The sequence below is a fragment of the Oncorhynchus masou genome, chromosome 29 (assembly GCF_036934945.1).
Source record: "Oncorhynchus masou masou isolate Uvic2021 chromosome 29, UVic_Omas_1.1, whole genome shotgun sequence".
Classification (NCBI taxonomy): Eukaryota; Metazoa; Chordata; class Actinopteri; order Salmoniformes; family Salmonidae; genus Oncorhynchus; species Oncorhynchus masou.
This window is the reverse complement of record NC_088240.1, coordinates 8625059-8642418: the sequence shown is the minus strand read 5'-3', so window position 1 is coordinate 8642418 and position 17360 is coordinate 8625059. Positions and strand designations below refer to the sequence as shown.

The 17360-nt window shown below is 43.1% G+C and overlaps 2 protein-coding genes and 1 pseudogene across 2 annotated transcripts in view; all 3 read right to left on the bottom strand.

The window, feature by feature from the left end:
- Positions 1-113: 113 nt before the first annotated feature.
- tlr7 (toll-like receptor 7) lies at positions 114-6808 on the bottom strand. Its single transcript, XM_064943935.1, has 2 exons — positions 6729-6808; positions 114-4227 (listed from the first exon to the last, which is right to left on the bottom strand). The coding sequence occupies exons 1-2, from the start codon at positions 6732-6734 to the stop codon at positions 1054-1056; spliced, it is 3180 nt and encodes a 1059-aa protein (XP_064800007.1). The 5' UTR covers positions 6735-6808; the 3' UTR covers positions 114-1053.
- Positions 6809-10085: 3277 nt separating this feature from the next.
- LOC135519438 (uncharacterized) lies at positions 10086-11006 on the bottom strand (annotated as a pseudogene).
- Positions 10746-17360, bottom strand: part of LOC135518951 (FERM and PDZ domain-containing protein 4-like) — a 93427-nt gene continuing 86812 nt past the window's right edge. Inside the window, exons 14-17 of the mRNA XM_064943934.1 lie at positions 14510-14642; positions 13412-14413; positions 11783-13036; positions 10746-11028 (exon numbers count right to left, since the gene is read on the bottom strand). Coding sequence (XP_064800006.1) covers positions 11024-11028; positions 11783-13036; positions 13412-14413; positions 14510-14642 — 2394 coding nt within the window. The 3' untranslated portion in view covers positions 10746-11023. The remainder of the gene's footprint in view (positions 11029-11782; positions 13037-13411; positions 14414-14509; positions 14643-17360) is intronic.

Sequence of the window (17360 nt, the reverse complement as noted above, 5' to 3'; positions counted from 1 at the left end):
ATTGTTACCTTACTCTCCGCAGCAGGATAGGAGACTGAGACAGGATATTTATTTTTATTTTCATTTTATTTCACCTTTATTTAACCAGGTAGGCGAGTTGAGAACAAGTTCTCATTTGCAACTGCGACCTGGCCAAGATAAAGCATAGCAGTGTGAACAGACAACAACACAGAGTTACACATGGAGTAAACAATTAACAAGTCAATAACACAGTAGAAAAAAAGGAGGAGTCTATATACATTGTGTGCAAAAGGCATGAGGAGGTAGGCGAATAATTACAATTTTGCAGATTAACACTGGAGTGATAAATGATCAGATGGTCATGTACAGGTAGAGATATTGGTGTGCATATAAGCATTGCAGTACAGCAAACATAATCAGTCAGTATTAGAGATGAAAATTCATATCTAAACATTCTCACCAGATACATTACATTTACTGTAAACCTTAAAACCAGATACATTACATTTACGGTACACCTTAAAACCCATCTTTAAGATAATTGTCACAGGTGATCAGAGCATGCTCGATAGCTAATTATCACAGGTGATTAGAGCGTGCTAGATAGCTAATTATCACAGGTGATCAGAGCATTTAACAACAATTTACAATTTGCAATTTACAACAATCACCACATTAAAAGATCAACACTACCCGCTGGGCACTGATGTCAATTCAAAGTCCATTCCATCTTGTTTCCATGTCATTTCAATGAAATGATGTGGAAACAACGTTGATTCAACCAGTGTGTGCCCAGTGGGTTAGGTGTATTCAAAGTGTAAAATTTCAAAGAATCTTCTTGAAGAGATTACTGTATTGTTTTTGAGTGTCTCTGACTGTCTGACACCATAGCCACAGATTCCCATTCCGCCATCTGAGCTAAATCAAACAGAATCTTCATAGATTAATTGAGGAAGTTCTCCATTGGTTTGCTTCCCCCTTTTTGCCATTAATGACATTACCCAATGATTACACAATCATTACACAATCACAAAAAAGGACAATGCTAAGCATTCTTAACAAATGGCGAAAAATCATTGTGTTTGTCCTTTTTCAAAGAGTCTCCTTGAAGAGATTACTGTATTGTTTTTGACTGTCTGTTACCAGTACACTCCTTAGGCTAAACCAAAAGTATTGCTGCGCTTGAGGATTTGTTGGCCACTCCATCACTGACCGCCTATACAACCTCTTCCTGAGTCTCAGGTACTTTGAGTGACTGGGGACTTTTTCCAGGAAAATCAAGACAATCACATCATCTCTCTCATCCATAAGTCGCTGATGGGCCATGTAGAATGCGGTCTTGAAGTCCCCGCTCTTGATGTACTTGTTCGTCAGTATGAACACGGTTCTCTTGCTCTGGTGAATGCTCTGAGACAGGTTGTCGATCAGGGGGCAGCCAGGGATCCAGTCTCGTTCCTCCAGACACAGCTGTAAGGGGTGGTCCCCGTGGTCCTCCAGCTGAACAAGCAGCTCCTTAAGCACCCACTCAGATACCTCCGGGTCCTTCTTGTCGTATACCACGAAGGCGTCGTAGGCAGTGCTCGGCGAGGACAGGCGTCTGTAGCCTTTGAACTTGGCCAGGAGGAAATGGTAGAGGTACCACACGTCCCAGAGGAAGAGGTGGCTGGAGATGGAGAGGGCGATGAAGCTGAGCACCAGGGATGTGAGTAGGATGTAAAGGATGATGGATAGGTAGTTATGCTGGCAGGCCTGCAGTTCTAGGTCCAGGGAGATGACCGGATGACCCCTCTGGGCTCCTGGAGCAGCACAGGTCACAGCGGTGGCCAGTCTGGGGATGTTCACCATGGTGCGGTTCAGCCACATCACAAACATGAGGGCGTTACAGTTGCACATGAACTTGTTGTTGTTCAGGACTAATGTGTCCATTTGATCGACAACATCATCAGGGATGCTGGTCTGCTCAATGTTTTGAATGTTATTGAAGCTGAGATCCAGATTCTTCAAACTAAAGGCGTCCTTGAGGAAATACGCAGAGAGTTTGGATATTTGATTTCTGCGTAAGAGGAGAGTCTTGAGAGATTTGGTGCAGTTGGAGAGCTCTGGGGGAACTGTTGATATGCTATTACTACTGAGATCTAAGACCTCTAAGTACTGTAGAATAATCAGCTTCTCCCAACTAAATATCTTCAATCTGTTGTTGTTAATGTAGAGATTAGTGAGTTTGTCTGGCAGGCCCTGGAAGACTTGCTGAGGGATGAAGTTGAGGTTGTTGTGAGAGATGTCTAGGACCCTCAGATTTAGCAGTTTTTTGAAGTAGTCTATGTATCTTGTATCACCATCTCTCCAAAGCATATCTAAACGGTTACCTTTGAACTCTAACTCCTCCAGAGAGAGACTCTCCAGCTCTGTGTTGGTGGATGTAGAAATCTTATTATAGTTCATTAGTAATCTCTTCAGATTGGTCAATTTTTTTGTGAAATTAAGCATGTGGGTCAAACCCTCTGATTCAAAGTAATGATTGTTGTTGCTTATGTCTAAGATAACTAAACTTCTCAGTTCCTGAAACGCTGTGGAATAGAGAAGGTCCAGACGATTGAATGAGAAGTCAAGATACTGTAAATTAGTGAGGAAAGTAAACTCAGAACCATTTAGACTTTGGCTCATTGCATTTCCAGAGAGATTTAGGCATCTAAGGTCAGCAAGGTTCAAGAATCTGGAGTGAAGGAAAAATATATTATTCCTGCTGATATCCAGGGTTTTTCCAAACTTGCTGCACTGGGTATTGACGAATGAATTCAGCGTGCCATCCTCCTTGTCCTTGTATTTGCAGCTGCGAGCATACTCATCGTATCTAAAATAATGAATCTCTCTCACTTCTCCATTGCTGTTATGCCCAGAATCTGACATTGGGGAGCCATGTATGGCTTCTCCTCCTGAAAAGGCAACAGACTGACCACTTTCAGAGGGGGATGATATTTTGTTGTCAGATAAATTTATTATTTTGAAGCTTTTCAGTTCCATTAGAATGCTGAGGTTGGTTATTTTGATGAAGTTGGTGCCCAAGTCAATGACCTCCAGGTTCTTTAGATGAATCAGTGGGCTGATGTCTTCGAGGGTGAGTTGCTGGAAGACGAAGGCCCTAATGCGGAGTACTTTCAAGGATTTCAGGAAGGAAAATGAGGAACTAAGGTGCAGTGTAGCTGGATACCTCTGCAGCTCGTAGTTAAAAGACAGGTCCAGTTCTTCCAGGTTGGGTAGAGCTCGTGGGAAGTAAGTAAATGCTATCTCTCGAGCTAAAAAGTTGGTTGAGAGATCAAGTACTCGCAGCTCTTTACAGTTCTGAAACCACTCTCTAAGCACATACGTGAGGGAGTTACTATGCAGGCGTAGTATCCTCAGTTTGGTCAACGTTTTAAAGGTGTTTTTGTCTATCTGAAGTGAATTGTTAGGACACGGAATACAAGGAAACGGTGCATTGTAACAGCGCGGGCAGTTTCCGCTCAGGTCAAGTATCTCCAATTGGGTTAGGTTATGAAAATCTTTGTCAGTAACCATTTCAATCTTGTTATTATAGAGATACAACTCTCTGAGACTTGTCGGTAATCTTGGGGGAATGTAGGATAAGTTATTTGACTTGAGGGATAGGAGAGTCATGTTACCGAGCTGTAAAAATGCTCCCTCCTCAATTTGATAGGAAACATTACATGGGTTACGATAGTAACAATTTTGACCCAGGTAAAGAATCTGTATGTTAGTGATGTCAGAGAGGTTCCTTTTCAGAATGGTATATATTTTATTCACCTCTAGACTGAGCAGAATGAGGTTCGGAGGGAGACCCTTTGGGATGGTGGAAAGCTGATTCCCATCCAAATACAGAGCCTTCAGATTCCTCAGGTCTTTGAAGGTGTCCGTCTTGATAGTCACACTCTCTGTGCACATGCGGTCCTTGGGGCCGATCTTGATGGGCACGCAGTTACAGCGCATGTCGATCTCGGTGAGGTTCTCCAGGCCCTGGAAGGACGTTGAGTTAATGTGAGGGATGTGGTTGATGGTGAGGGTCAGGTTGGTGGTGTTTCTGGGGATGTCCTTTGGGACCTCTAGAAGTCCTCTCTCAGTGCAATCTACGTTGACCATGGTGTTGTTGCTGGCCAGGGTGACGTCACAGGGTAGGGTTTTGGGGTACCAGCTTCCAGCTCCCAGCACAGAGGAGCACCACAGGCCCAGCAGTATCACCCCACACACATGGAAAGATGCACAATCTGACCTCTGGGGGAACAGGACGGTGTTATTAGTAGAGGGATAATGATAACACAATCTGACCTCTGGGGGAACAGGACTGTGTTATTAGTAGAGGGATAATGATAACACAATCTGACCTCTGGGGGAACAGGACTGTGTTATTAGTAGAGGGATAATGATAACACACACTGACCTCTGGGGGAACAGGACGGTGTTATTAGTAGAGGGATAATGATAACACAATCTGACCTCTGGGGGAACAGGACTGTGTTATTAGTAGAGGGATAATGATAACACAATCTGACCTCTGGGGGAACAGGACTGTGTTATTAGTAGAGGGATAATGATAACACACACTGACCTCTGGGGGAACAGGACGGTGTTATTAGTAGAGGGATAATGATAACACACACTGACCTCTGGGGGAACAGGACTGTGTTATTTCTAGAGGGATAATGATAACACACACTGACCTCTGGGGGAACAGGACTGTGTTATTTCTAGAGGGATAATGATAACACAATCTGACCTCTGGGGGAACAGGACGGTGTTATTAGTAGAGGGATAATGATAACACACACTGACCTCTGGGGGAACAGGACTGTGTTATTTCTAGAGGGATAATGATAACACAATCTGACCTCTGGGGGAACAGGACAGTGTTATTTCTAGAGGGATAATGATAACACAATCTGACCTTTGGGGGAACAGGACAGCGTTATTCCTAGAGGGGTAATGATAACACAGGGCCTTCGTCAGAGCTTTTAAAGCTTCCGTTTAAGGACACGGCCTTCGTCAGAGCTTTTAAAGCTTCCGTTAGGAAAATGGCCTTCGTCAGAGCTTTTAAAGCTTCCGTTAGGAAAACGGCCTTTATCAGAGCTTTGAAAGCTTCCGTTAGGATCACGGCCTTCGTCAGAGCTTTTAAAGCTTCCGTTAGGAAAACGGCCTTCGTCAGAGATTTTTAAAGCTTCCGTTAGGATCACGGCCTTCGTCAGAGCGTTTTTTGACGAAGGCTGTGAGTCCGATACGTAAGCTTGTTAAAGATCAGTGATACGGTTTCCTTTTTCATTCACCTCTATTGAGTCCTTTATAATCATGGTTAATTAAGAGTCTATTGGCCCACACATGCATCAATCTAAGTAACATGATTAAAACAAATCCCCATCAAAATCTGTCAGTTTAATTTCAGAGAAATCCAATATTTTTGTCTCAATTCGCCACATCTACCTATGCTGGTCTTCTGCATCTGCAGTGGAAGGTGTCCAAGCTACAGTGATGTTTGTCAGACCATGAGATGTCCTGAAAGTCAGTCTTCTCCCGAAAAATGTATGTAGTGTCCGAACAGTTTGGCCTTCAAAACGACTATAACCTCTATCCTTTCCATAGAGTGGTTATAATAGTTGGAAGGCCAAACCGTTTAGTGTTTTCTGTTTTGCTCTACAGCCTGTCTGAAGGTAACCAATGCAAACAAATGGAAGTATGGAGGTTGTTTTGTGCCAACACAAATACGAGGTTAAATATGTGTCCAAAAAACAAAAATATGTACTGAGCTTTCTTGTATCTCCTAGATTATTTATTTCTAGATGTCTGATTCAATGTGTCTCTGTAGTAGCAAAAGCCAAATTCAATGTTATTGAATTTATACCTAAAGGGGTCCTAAAATCCCAAATTAAATAACTAAATGATCCATGGTACGACCATCGTGTTAGCTTAGATGTTAGAAACAGAGGTTAGTCCCCAGTTTAGAGGTTATTTCCCGTTTAGAGGTTAATTCCCAGTTTAGAGGTTAATTCCCAGTTCAGAGATTCATCCCCAGTTTAGAGGTTCATCCCCAGTTTAGAGATTCATCCCCAGTTTAGAGATTCATCCCCAGTTTAGAGATTCATCCCCAGTTTAGAGATTCATCCCCAGTTTCTTCATTTTCATCAATCTTTTTTTTCTCCTTGCACAATGGATGTGCATGCTACACCCTATATGAACTGTATTATCATATTAAATGTATAACCATATGAAATATATTACCATGTTAAATGTATTACCATATTACATGTATTATCATGTGAAATGTATTACCATATTACCATATTAAATGTATTACCATATTAAATGTATTACCATATTACCATATTACATGTATTACCATATTACCATATAAAATGCATTACCACATTAAATGTATTACCATATTACCATATTAAATGTATTACCATATTACCATATTAAATGTATTACCATATTACCATATAAAATGCATTACCACATTAAATGTATTACCATATTACCATATTAAATGTATTACCATATTACCATATTAAATGTATTACCATATTGCCACATTAAATGTATTACCATATTTCCATATTAAATGTATTACCATATTTCCATATTAAATGTATTACCATATTACCATATTAAATGTATTACCATATTGCCACATTAAATGTATTACCATATTACCATATTAAATGTATTACCATATTAAATGTATTACCATATTACATGTATTACCATATGAAAGGTATTCTTACCATCATGTGTGGATAAGTTCTCACGGTTCAGTTCTCTCTTACTGTAAAATAAAAGGAGTACTAAGAACGATAAAATGTTCATGTGAAAACACAGGCTGATGGAACAAAGGACAACAGATGTGCGAGTGAAAGTGTCTTTAATAGTTTCCACTTCCCTTTAGGCAGATGCTAGACACCTATCTATCAATAGGCACATAGTACAACTGTTGCCTAAGGTCAAGTTCCTAAAATCTAAATTGTTAAATCAATCAATGTTGTCTATTTCTGGTGCAGGCTTAATTGAAGCACTTGATCAGCATTTTCTGTATGTAGGCTTTCTTGGTTTATAAATCCAATACTATACATTCAATAGCTTAATTTACATATATATATTTACATATATATATTTTTTAAATAATTTAAGCAGTTTGCAGCAGTACTGATTAATTGTGTGTGAATGGAGCTTCTTTCAAGCATGTGCTCATCCTTGATTTTTAACATTTATTGATAGGAATATGCATATAGTTTGTCTTATTTATGAAAGCATTGCGGTCTTCAAAATGTTCTGCCTTAATATTAAATCTAAAGAGGGATTAAAGTGGATTTTCCCCCCCAAACGATCTACACAACCTACTCCACATTTTGAAAGTGAAAGAAAAATTATATTCAAACAAAGATGTCTTGATTGCATATGTCTTCACACCCCAGAGTTAATGCCTGGTGGAATCATGATCATGACAAACTCTCCAGTCCCTGCCGGTGACAAGCATACCCATACCATGATGCTGCCACCAAATACAGAGGGTTTCACATTGTGATGTGTTGTATTCAAGTTTTTAATTTAGGCAAAAAATTACATTTCTTTGCCATGTTGTGTTGCAGAATGACTTAAGGGCCTTGTTGCAAACAGAATGTGGATTTAGGGCTTCCTTCTTTTCAAGTTGTCATACAGGTTAGTAATGTGGTGAATGAAATTTTGTAAAACACTAAGTATTTGGTGGTAGCATCATGTTATGGGTATGCTTGCCACTGGCAGGGACTGGGGAGTTTGTCAGGATCAAAGGAAATATGAAAGGAGCAAAGCCAAGGTAAAAAGTTAAAGGAAAAGGTGCCTTAGGTCTCTATTCAATGCGTATTGCAGAAGTTCAGCTTTACAGCGTGATTTAAATTTTAAAGCAATGTTCCCATGTTAGCGGAGACTGCATTCAGTATGTTGCCCTAAGATTTGTGAAAAGTTGATAAAAATTATTAAAAATGATTCACAGCTGTAATTGTTGCCAAAACTGCTTTCACCAAGTGTTAACTTGTGAATAAACATGCAATCAAGACATCTTAGTTTTCAATTTGGCATTTATTTGGAAGAATTTCAATACATTTCATTTCACATTTAGATGTAATTTTAAGGTAGTAAAATGTGAACTTTGCGAAGGGTGTGTAGACTTTGACTATAGGCATATAGTATAAATGATTGATTATTAATCATATTGTATAAAAGGAGGAAACGTGTTTACTGGAGGCATGTGCTGACACATTTCTCTATTTTGTTACCACAGTTTCAGGTTCATTTTTTCTGTAAATGAAAGTGAAACAAACCTAGGTTTAGAGAAACACATCACACAAATTTCCATCAGTTGGGTGTGCATGCAGGGACAACTGGAACATTAGCTAGTGGCTGCAGTGAAGAACAGCGCTGTCTGTGCCTGGCAAGGTTAGAATACACCATGGAGACACACTCTCCAGCTTCCAAACAGTAAATAATTAAACATGGTTATTCAATCAAACATGGTCCAGGAGAGTTGTTGGTATAAATTATGAGAAAGATGAAATAAGCTCCCTTCACTCATGCAGAAAGGGGCTTGGCTTTAGAGAACAAGAAAACAATATTTGTGAAATATTTTGAAATTGATCATTGAAAATTGAAATGTACCTTTACATTGTATTTGTTATCAGAAGAATAAAGGAGACCATAATCAGGTTGCAGCGTTTTAAACCTTTAATATGTTACAGTGCTGACTACCTAAAGGACAGGAAAGTACTCAGTGATCATGTGCAAAGATTCATAAACTACGGCGGATTCAGCAAATGAAAAAGATTGAGGTCACAATATCACATAATATAATTTATTGTCTTCCACATTGATTTGTCTAGAGCTCTTTGTCATATAATATGTATCATGTGTAAAATAATATCTCAATACAATGAATACAAATATAATGCAGATCCATTAGAGGTCTATCTACACATTACACCCCATTATCAATTTGTAAAAGTATACTTATCAAGTAATATCAGTGTATATATCCTAAGGTGAATTATGTTCTGGTCAGAGGCCTGAATATAATCTCTTTTAAAAGTGTCATCACGATTCAGAAAAGGCAAAGTTATGTCACAGCAGTTCACATTGGTTTGAGTCGAATAAACCCATGTCTCTAATGTATGGCTTTGAAATCACTAATCAGAAAGACAACCATGTTGTTCTGTTTACTTGTAAGGGAGTGTTGTAATTGAGCAACTCAGTGTATTGACAATAGCAGACATGGTGGTAGAGTGATGTGTCATCAGGGGAACTGCCCGAAGCCGTTTCAGCAGTTACAAGCAGACATAACTGATGACGACCTCGTCACCTTGGCTACCAGCTCGTCACCTTGGCTACCAGCTCGTCACGTTGGCTACCAGCTCGTCCACCTTGGTTACCAGCTCGTCCACCTTAGCTACCAGCTCGTCCATCTTGGCTACCAGCTCGTCATCTTGGCTATCAGCTCGTCACCTCCAGCTCGTCACCTTGGCTACCAGCTCATCCACCTTGGCTACCAGCTCGTCCACCTTGGCTACCAGCTCGTCTACATTGGCGACCAGCTCATCCACCTTGGCAACCAGCTCGTCTACCTTGGCTACCAACTCGTCACCTTGGCTACCGACTAGTCACCTTGACTACCAGCTCGTCCACCTTGGTTACCAGCTCGTCCACCTTAGTGACCAGCTCGTCCACCTTGGCGACCAGCTCGTCCACCTTGGTGACCAGCTCGTCCACCTTGGCGACCAGCTCGTCCACCTTGGCGACCAGCTCGTCCACCTTGGCGACCAGCTCGTCCACCTTGGCGACCAGCTTGTCCACCTTTAGAGACCAGCTCGCGCAGACCGGCTCTCATGGCTAAAGCCCTCCACCAGTGACATGCAGGCCTTTGTTAAGCAGCAGAGCATGTGGAAACTCAGGGTGAGCAGGGTGCACCAGGGCCATGTGACTACAGGCGCTGCCTCGCTCTAGGGCCTTCATGGAGAGCAGCTGGCTGAATCTCCACAGGTCGGGCTACCTGACCTCTGACCTTTGGACCTCTCTCTGGCCCCCTCCCTGACCTACACTGGAGCGCACCAGGGCCATTATCTAAAGGGAATCTCTCTGTGTGTCTGGGACCCCCTTGGGGAGGCTGTAAGTCTTCCCTTCAGTGAGTTCACATGGGCCAGCATTGTTCCCAGACTCATGTCACTCACAGTCACAACACTGGCCATGTTGAGCTGTTCAGCCACAGTGGAGGGTTCAGCTCCAGAGGTGTATAGAGAGATTGTGTTCTCTACCTCAACACTGAAGTGCTATAGGGAGTGATTGGGTTCTTTGACCTCCAGAGAACGGCTATGGGATGGGGTTTTCTCTACCTTCATCTACATCGTCCCCAACCATGTTGGTCTTCCTCTTGGGGAAGCATTGAATGAAGGGCCCGTGGCACCTCCTCCAGGCTCATCCACCACCTCCTGGGGTGCAGTCTGGGTAGTGGCATGGCTCGGAGCTGCTTGGCATCCAGTGATGCTGGCAGCAAGATGGAGGCGCCTCTGAAAAGCCTCCTGCCAGAGGACTGAGAGCTAACTGATCTAACAGACCATACTGAGCCCTGAGACAAGCTCTTGGAAAGTGTCTTGGAAAAAGCTAATCTCCCCTCTGTGGCTTGGTGGGGTCATCGGGTGACGGGAGTCTCTGGGCGCTCCTCCCGTTCAGAGTGGCTTTTGTTTTTTCCAGCAGCGCTTCGAGGCTCCCAGATCCAGGGTGTGATGCTGTTCCAGCTCCTCCTCAACATCCGACTCCTGAGGCTGCTTGTGATACGTTCACATGGGTGTACGCTTGAGAGGAATGCCTGGGTGCAGTGTGGGAAGGACTCAGGGCTGTGGCACCCCTGCTGCTTTGGCACTCTGGGAACACTGGACTCTGGACATGCTGCTGCTACTGGTAAATGATGGTAGTGAGTTGGTGGTGGTGGCGGCGGCGTTTACCTCAGAGAGAGCTGAGGAGGAGTCTTTCCCACCAGCCATCTCCAGCTGTGTACAAGCTACACTAGGGGGAGCAGAAATACAAAGAGAATCGTTAAGCATCTCCCTGACAACGTAGTGCGTTGCTTTGATCTCTTATCACCCTTTCCTGTTTTCATCAGAGGACTTTTTTAGAAAGGTTTTTCCTCTAATTATGCTTTCACAACGTAGCTTGATTTCTAGAGAATGGTGTAAAATGGAACAACGTTGCATTTCAGCACTTTGACCAACTCTCCCTGCAGCAAGTGTTGTATAATGGACTGAGAAGGCCTCACGCACATGAATATTATTACAACAATCCTCTACACATCACAGGAGGTTGGTGGCACCTTAATTGGGGAGGACGGGCTCATGTTAATGACTGGAACGGAATCAGTGGAATGGTATCAAATATGTCAAACACATTGGTTTCCATGGTTTCCATGTGTTTTGATGCCATTCCATTCGCTCCTTTCCGGCCATTATTATGAGCCCTCCTCCACTCAGCAGCCTCCTGTGCTACACATGCATGCACTGTATTATTGTATAAATACTACTGACATTCTACTGTCTTTCTGTCTGAAGGGATAATCATACCCTGTCACTCCCCACTAGTGTATCATTTATCAACAGCCACACTTCCCTCCTGGAATTGTGTCTCCCAAAGCCACTTAAAAATCCACTTAAAAATGAGATTTTCCTGTGTTTTATACATATTTCCACACTATGAGGTTGGAATAATACTGGAACAAGACCTGTAAGCACACAGACGTCATAGGAAAACACTTATTTAGTTGTACCTGTGGTTTCTTTGATCTTGGGTATCCGGTGGCAGTCATCTCCTCGTACGGTACCGAACCCTGGCTCGGCACTGGTGGCTGCGTGGATCTTCCTCAGCAGGGTGGGGTCCATGGTCTGATGTCTAGCCTTGCCTTGCTGTGTGGCCTGGCCTTGGGTGCCATACGCCTTCTCCTCCCAATTCATATGGCCCATTCCCTTGAGGGAACACTCCGAAAGTAGATGCATGTTTTCTCCAGCGCAGAGGGGGGAGTCTCTGGGCGTCACACATCTGCTGCTTCCTGTACTGCAGCCAGCGTCTATGGAGGAACACTGTGAGCTCTGGAGGGAGTGGACACCCTCACTGCTCTGTAACGATGGCATGTGCTTACTAAGGTGGTACTCATATAGCCGTGTGACATCCTGCTCAGCTGAGGGGATCCTCGACTGCTGCTGCTGCCGGTCGCTGCTGGGTAAATTGGCTTCCTGGGTACTGTGGGGGTCTTTGGCATGGGAGTGTGAATCAGCGTCTAACCACTGGCTCCTTTCATCCCAGTCCTGCTTGTCTCCCTTAATTGTTACCCTGCCAGAGAGGGAGGCTTGTGAGTCATTCACACAGTCTGGGGAAAGATTGTTGGCCACTTTGTTTTCAGGCGGCCGGTGATATCTTGGGGGCTTCTCTCGATACGGATATGGCGTTCGCCCCAACTCGAATTGGTTCATGTACGGGGATTCCCTTACAATAGCATTATATTTGGGTGGCTCCCCTCTATTTGAGTGGACTTTGCTGTTTTGCTTTTCTTTTGAGTCACTGGTATCTCCCTGAATCCTGCCATCAGGGTCACTGTGCTTTCCTGGCTGCTTGCTCATCAAAGAGCCCATGTGCAGTTTGCTAAAGTAGTCGGTGGGGGACTTGGTCTCCATGGTCTCTGGCTCCATTTCTCCCCTTTCTGAGTATAGGTTCTGGGTGGATGACACACCCGAGGATTTGGCCCCTTCCTCTTTCTTCTTCTCCTCCTCCTCCTCCCCCTGGGTCTCCTGAGGGTCGTGCTGTATGGCCAGGGCCTTCCCGTCCTCATACTGTGTTACAGGCAACTCTATTTTCTCCTCAGTCAGAGTGTGGTAGCCCTCAGTGGTGGCCACAAACAGTCTCAGGTGGGTTTCAGACAGTTTCTGGGCAGCGACCAGCTCTGAGCTCTCTGTCATCTCAGAGGAGTTAGTCTCGTTGCCAGAGTCTGACGAGGACTCGGGGCTAAATGCCCTTGATATTTCTATACCTGTGTACCACAAAGAAACAGACATTTTATTAACAACTTCATCTGAGGCACCTGAGAGATATTATAAAATGGTACACATTTCATTGGTACAAAAAGAAAGCCATGAGTTGAAATGCATTTGTGCACCGTTTCATAAATTATAAAAACAAACAATAATAAACAATGATTCACAAAAAAAGCTCTGGAGACAAAATGAGTGTCACAGTAAATGTTTTACGTTCAAAATGAATGACACATTGCACACACAAAATGGAAACACAGAACAAAATGTTTTTTTTAATTGAAAAATCAACAACAACAAATGAAAAACGTTCATGTCTGGTTAATTTTCGTGGTGTTAATGAATAAACGTTACAGTAGTGTAAGAAGAAGAACCTGTGCTATTTTCTGACTGTGGTTTTGGGCTCTGCTCCTCAGAAGCTGCCAGGGCTTCCAGGGCCTGTAATGTGGACACCACAGCTTCGTCCAGGGCCCCCTCAAGGCCCTCCTCCACCTGTGTGGTGACTGAGTCTATGATGGACACTGGGATATTATCACGGGTCCCCTGGCTCTTCTTGACAGGCACCCGGCCCCCCCCGTGCTGCTCGTCCTCATCAGAGCGGTCCCTGAAGCCTGGGGGCGGGGCTGCGATGGCCAGGTTGAGGGAGTGAAGCAACACATCTTCGTTGTCTTTCTCGTCCTTACCCTCCCATGGCGGGGGCAGGGAGGTCAGGTCGATGATGTCATCGCTGGACCCAGAGAGCGTGAGGAACCTAGCCTTGTCCAGATCCCCCATCAGTCCCATGTCCTCCTCGCAGCTGATGTCCTCCTCGTCCTCGTCCGCGTCTGTGGTATCCGCATAGCAGATGTCGTGCAGCAGCGGCTCCTCACTGCACTCGGTGTGGCCGAAGATTTTGTCAGCGTACGGATATCCCTCCCCGGCCATCCCCATGAGATCCCTGCTGTTATAATCCTCATCTAGTCGCTCATACATGGGGTCGTGTAGAACCTCTGGGCCTTCCTCCATCAGCCTCTGGTAGCCCAGGTTCTGGGGGTTCACACTGTCTAACAGAGGATCCCCGAAGGTGAAGGAGACCTTGGCACTGCGGGGGGAGTCCTGGGGTTTGGGCCTGGGGACACAGAGGTAGGGTTGGGGATGTGTTGGACCACTGGTTCCCCCTCTGGCATCCACCCTCTCTGCCATTTGCATGCAGTACTGGGGCGGCTGCTGGATCTCAGTGATATAGCCAGGGTCCATGTAGTCTGTGTCTCTATTAGTGGAGGTCTCTCTGGTGCAGCGCTGGTTGTTGTGGTGCTGGTGCTCCTCACATCCCCTAAAGGAAGCACTGTATGTCCACTCTATGGCCTGGTAGACCTGCTTTACTCTGGAGTCATGGCCTGAGGATAGGAACCAAACCAGGGGTTGGTAATCAGGTTTCTGCAATAGCAGTTATATTGTATGGACTTTGAACTGTATAGAGTCTTGAGACTCACCGGTGTTGTCTACATTCCCTGGTTTGACCACGTTGAAGATGGAACGCCGAGAGTTCACCAGTAGTCTGTAGTATCCAGCAGTCAGACAGGCCAGATTCATTGCATCAGTGGACTCCATTAGCAGAGTGACGGGCTGGAAGGTAAGAGGTCAACAATGAACACACACTAACTGGAAATAGACTAAGATAGAGTAATGTCAAGAGCTGAATCAAGACAAGACTTAGTGTTATTCTAATGTTTCTCATTGAGCATTCATTTCCTTGCTCGATATTATTACAGAATATTATATTTTTGCTTATTAAGGCAAAGTACCAGAGGCTGTTTTTTTTTAGTTGTTGCATCAAATTAGCATTTCTGAGATTTTAGGGTATTTTTTGTATTAGTACTTTAAAAAGTAAACATAACATTTCTAAAACTTGATGTAGATGTATATTTTATTTTGTTTATCATACTGGCGTCATAAAAATGTAATGATTTTTAACCACGTTAAAATGGACAATAAATCCATAATTTCAAAGCTCACTGCAAGTAATGACACTTCATTTCAAAAATGTAAACTACGTAAATCACAAAAAGTAATTATTGAGATATAAATATAAGCCATAAACAATAACAAAAAGTAATTATTGAGAGGGCCATAAACAATAACTAGTAATGCTACATGCTCAAAGAAAGGTTCAAATCTCACCTTTCTGGTTAAAATGCATTCCTGAGATGTAGCCACTTTTTAAGACAAAAGCGCAAGGACACAGTACAAATATGATAATAAATTGGACATATTTCCTATTCAACAAAACTGTATGTATAAGGCTAGAAATTACTTATATGCTTTCTAAATATAGCATAATCAAATGATAAAATGACTAACTATAAGATTGCACCTTCCTTATAACTGTAAATTACATATTTGTATGTTTAGTGTTAGAGAAAACGTGCATATTTTCTAAAGGTCTCTCTTGATCAAAACATCGGCCCTGTGAATGTCACACACAGCTCGAGCTTGGCTTTCCGAACTCGTTGGGAACTCGCCTTTCATTTCATGTCCGTCTATGAATAACAAAGTGTCTTTTGTTTAAAATCTATGAATTATTTAGATTAATGGCTATTAACCGATCTCTGAATGTGCTACTATGTAAACATTGCAGGTATTTGCTTTGTCTGTGGCGCCAGCTTCAAGTGCTTTCAGATTTCACATCCTATAGTATGTCACACAGGCTCAGAAAAATACTACTATGTCCGTGGGAATAGGGCAATTTTGATCTGCGGTATCCACAGATGGATTTCTAAGCGTGCATGTCGGACGGAATCGATACCAGAACCGGGCAGGTCCCCTAAAAAGGGGTTTTAAGCCCAGTTCATATAGAATGTCACAAACTGGACTATATGTAGTAACTTACCTTGAACAGATGGTGATTGGGCCTAAACAGGCATTTGGCGTTTGGTTTCTAAATTCCTTATACTCTTCTGTAACTGTAATGTTATGAAAGTCAGACTCTTCCCACATGCCAACTTATTTTTCTCAGCTTCAGAAGCATCTTTATTCACACCATGTTGTGCGGCTATCCTTAGATACATTTCATTACGTTACAGTCTTATTCTAAAATTAATACAATTGTTTTTAATTTCTTCATTAATCTACACACAATACCCCATAATGACACCACAATACCTCACAATGACATCACAATTCCCCACAATGACATCACAATACCTCACAATGACATCACAATACCCCACAATGACATCACAATACCTCACAATGACATCACAATACCCCACAATGACATCACAATACCCCACAATGACATCACAATACCCCACAATGACATCACAATACCCCACAATGACATCACAATATCCCATAATGACATCACAATACCTCACAGTGACATCACAATACCCCACAATGACATCACAATACCCCACAATGACATCACAATACCTCACAATGACATCACAATACCCCACAATGACATCACAATACCCCACAATGACATCACAATACCTCACAATGACATCACAATACCCCACAATGACATCACAATACCCCACAATGACATCACAATACCTCACAATGACATCACAATACCCCACAATGAAGAAGCAAAAACAGGTTTGTAGAAATTTTGGTTAATAAAAAAACAACAACTGACATTTACATAAGTATTCAGACCCTTTACTTAGTATTTTGTTGAAGCACCTTTGGTAGTGATTATAGCCTCAACTCTTCTTGGGTATGATGCTAAGCTTGGCACACCAGTATTTGGGGAGTTTTTCCCAGTAGTGATTATAGCCTCAACTCTTCTTGGGTATGATGCTAAGCTTGGCACACCAGTATTTGGGGAGTTTTTCCCAGTAGTGATTATAGCCTCAACTCTTCTTGGGTATGATGCTAAGCTTGGCACACCAGTATTTGGGGAGTTTTTCCCAGTAGTGATTATAGCCTCAACTCTTCTTGGGTATGATGCTAAGCTTGGCACACCAGTATTTGGGGAGTTTTTCCCATTCTTCTTTGTAGATCCTCTCAAGCTTTGTCAGGTTGGATGGGGAGCGCTGGTGCATAGCTATTTTCAGGTCTCTCCAGAGATGTTTGAACGGGTTCAAGTCCGGGCTCTGTCTGGGCCACTCAAGGACATTCAGAGACCTGTCCCAAAGCCAGTCCTGCATTGTCTTGGCTGTGTGCTTAGGGTAGTTGTCCTATTGGAAGGTGAACCTTCACCCCAATCTGAGATCCTGAGCGCTATGGAGCAGGTTTTCAACAAGGATCTCTCTACAAGCCCAGAGGGGAGTTATAGTGAGCTGAATCCAGAACAGGGTAGCAGGGCGGTGAGATGTGGAACAGGAGACAGGA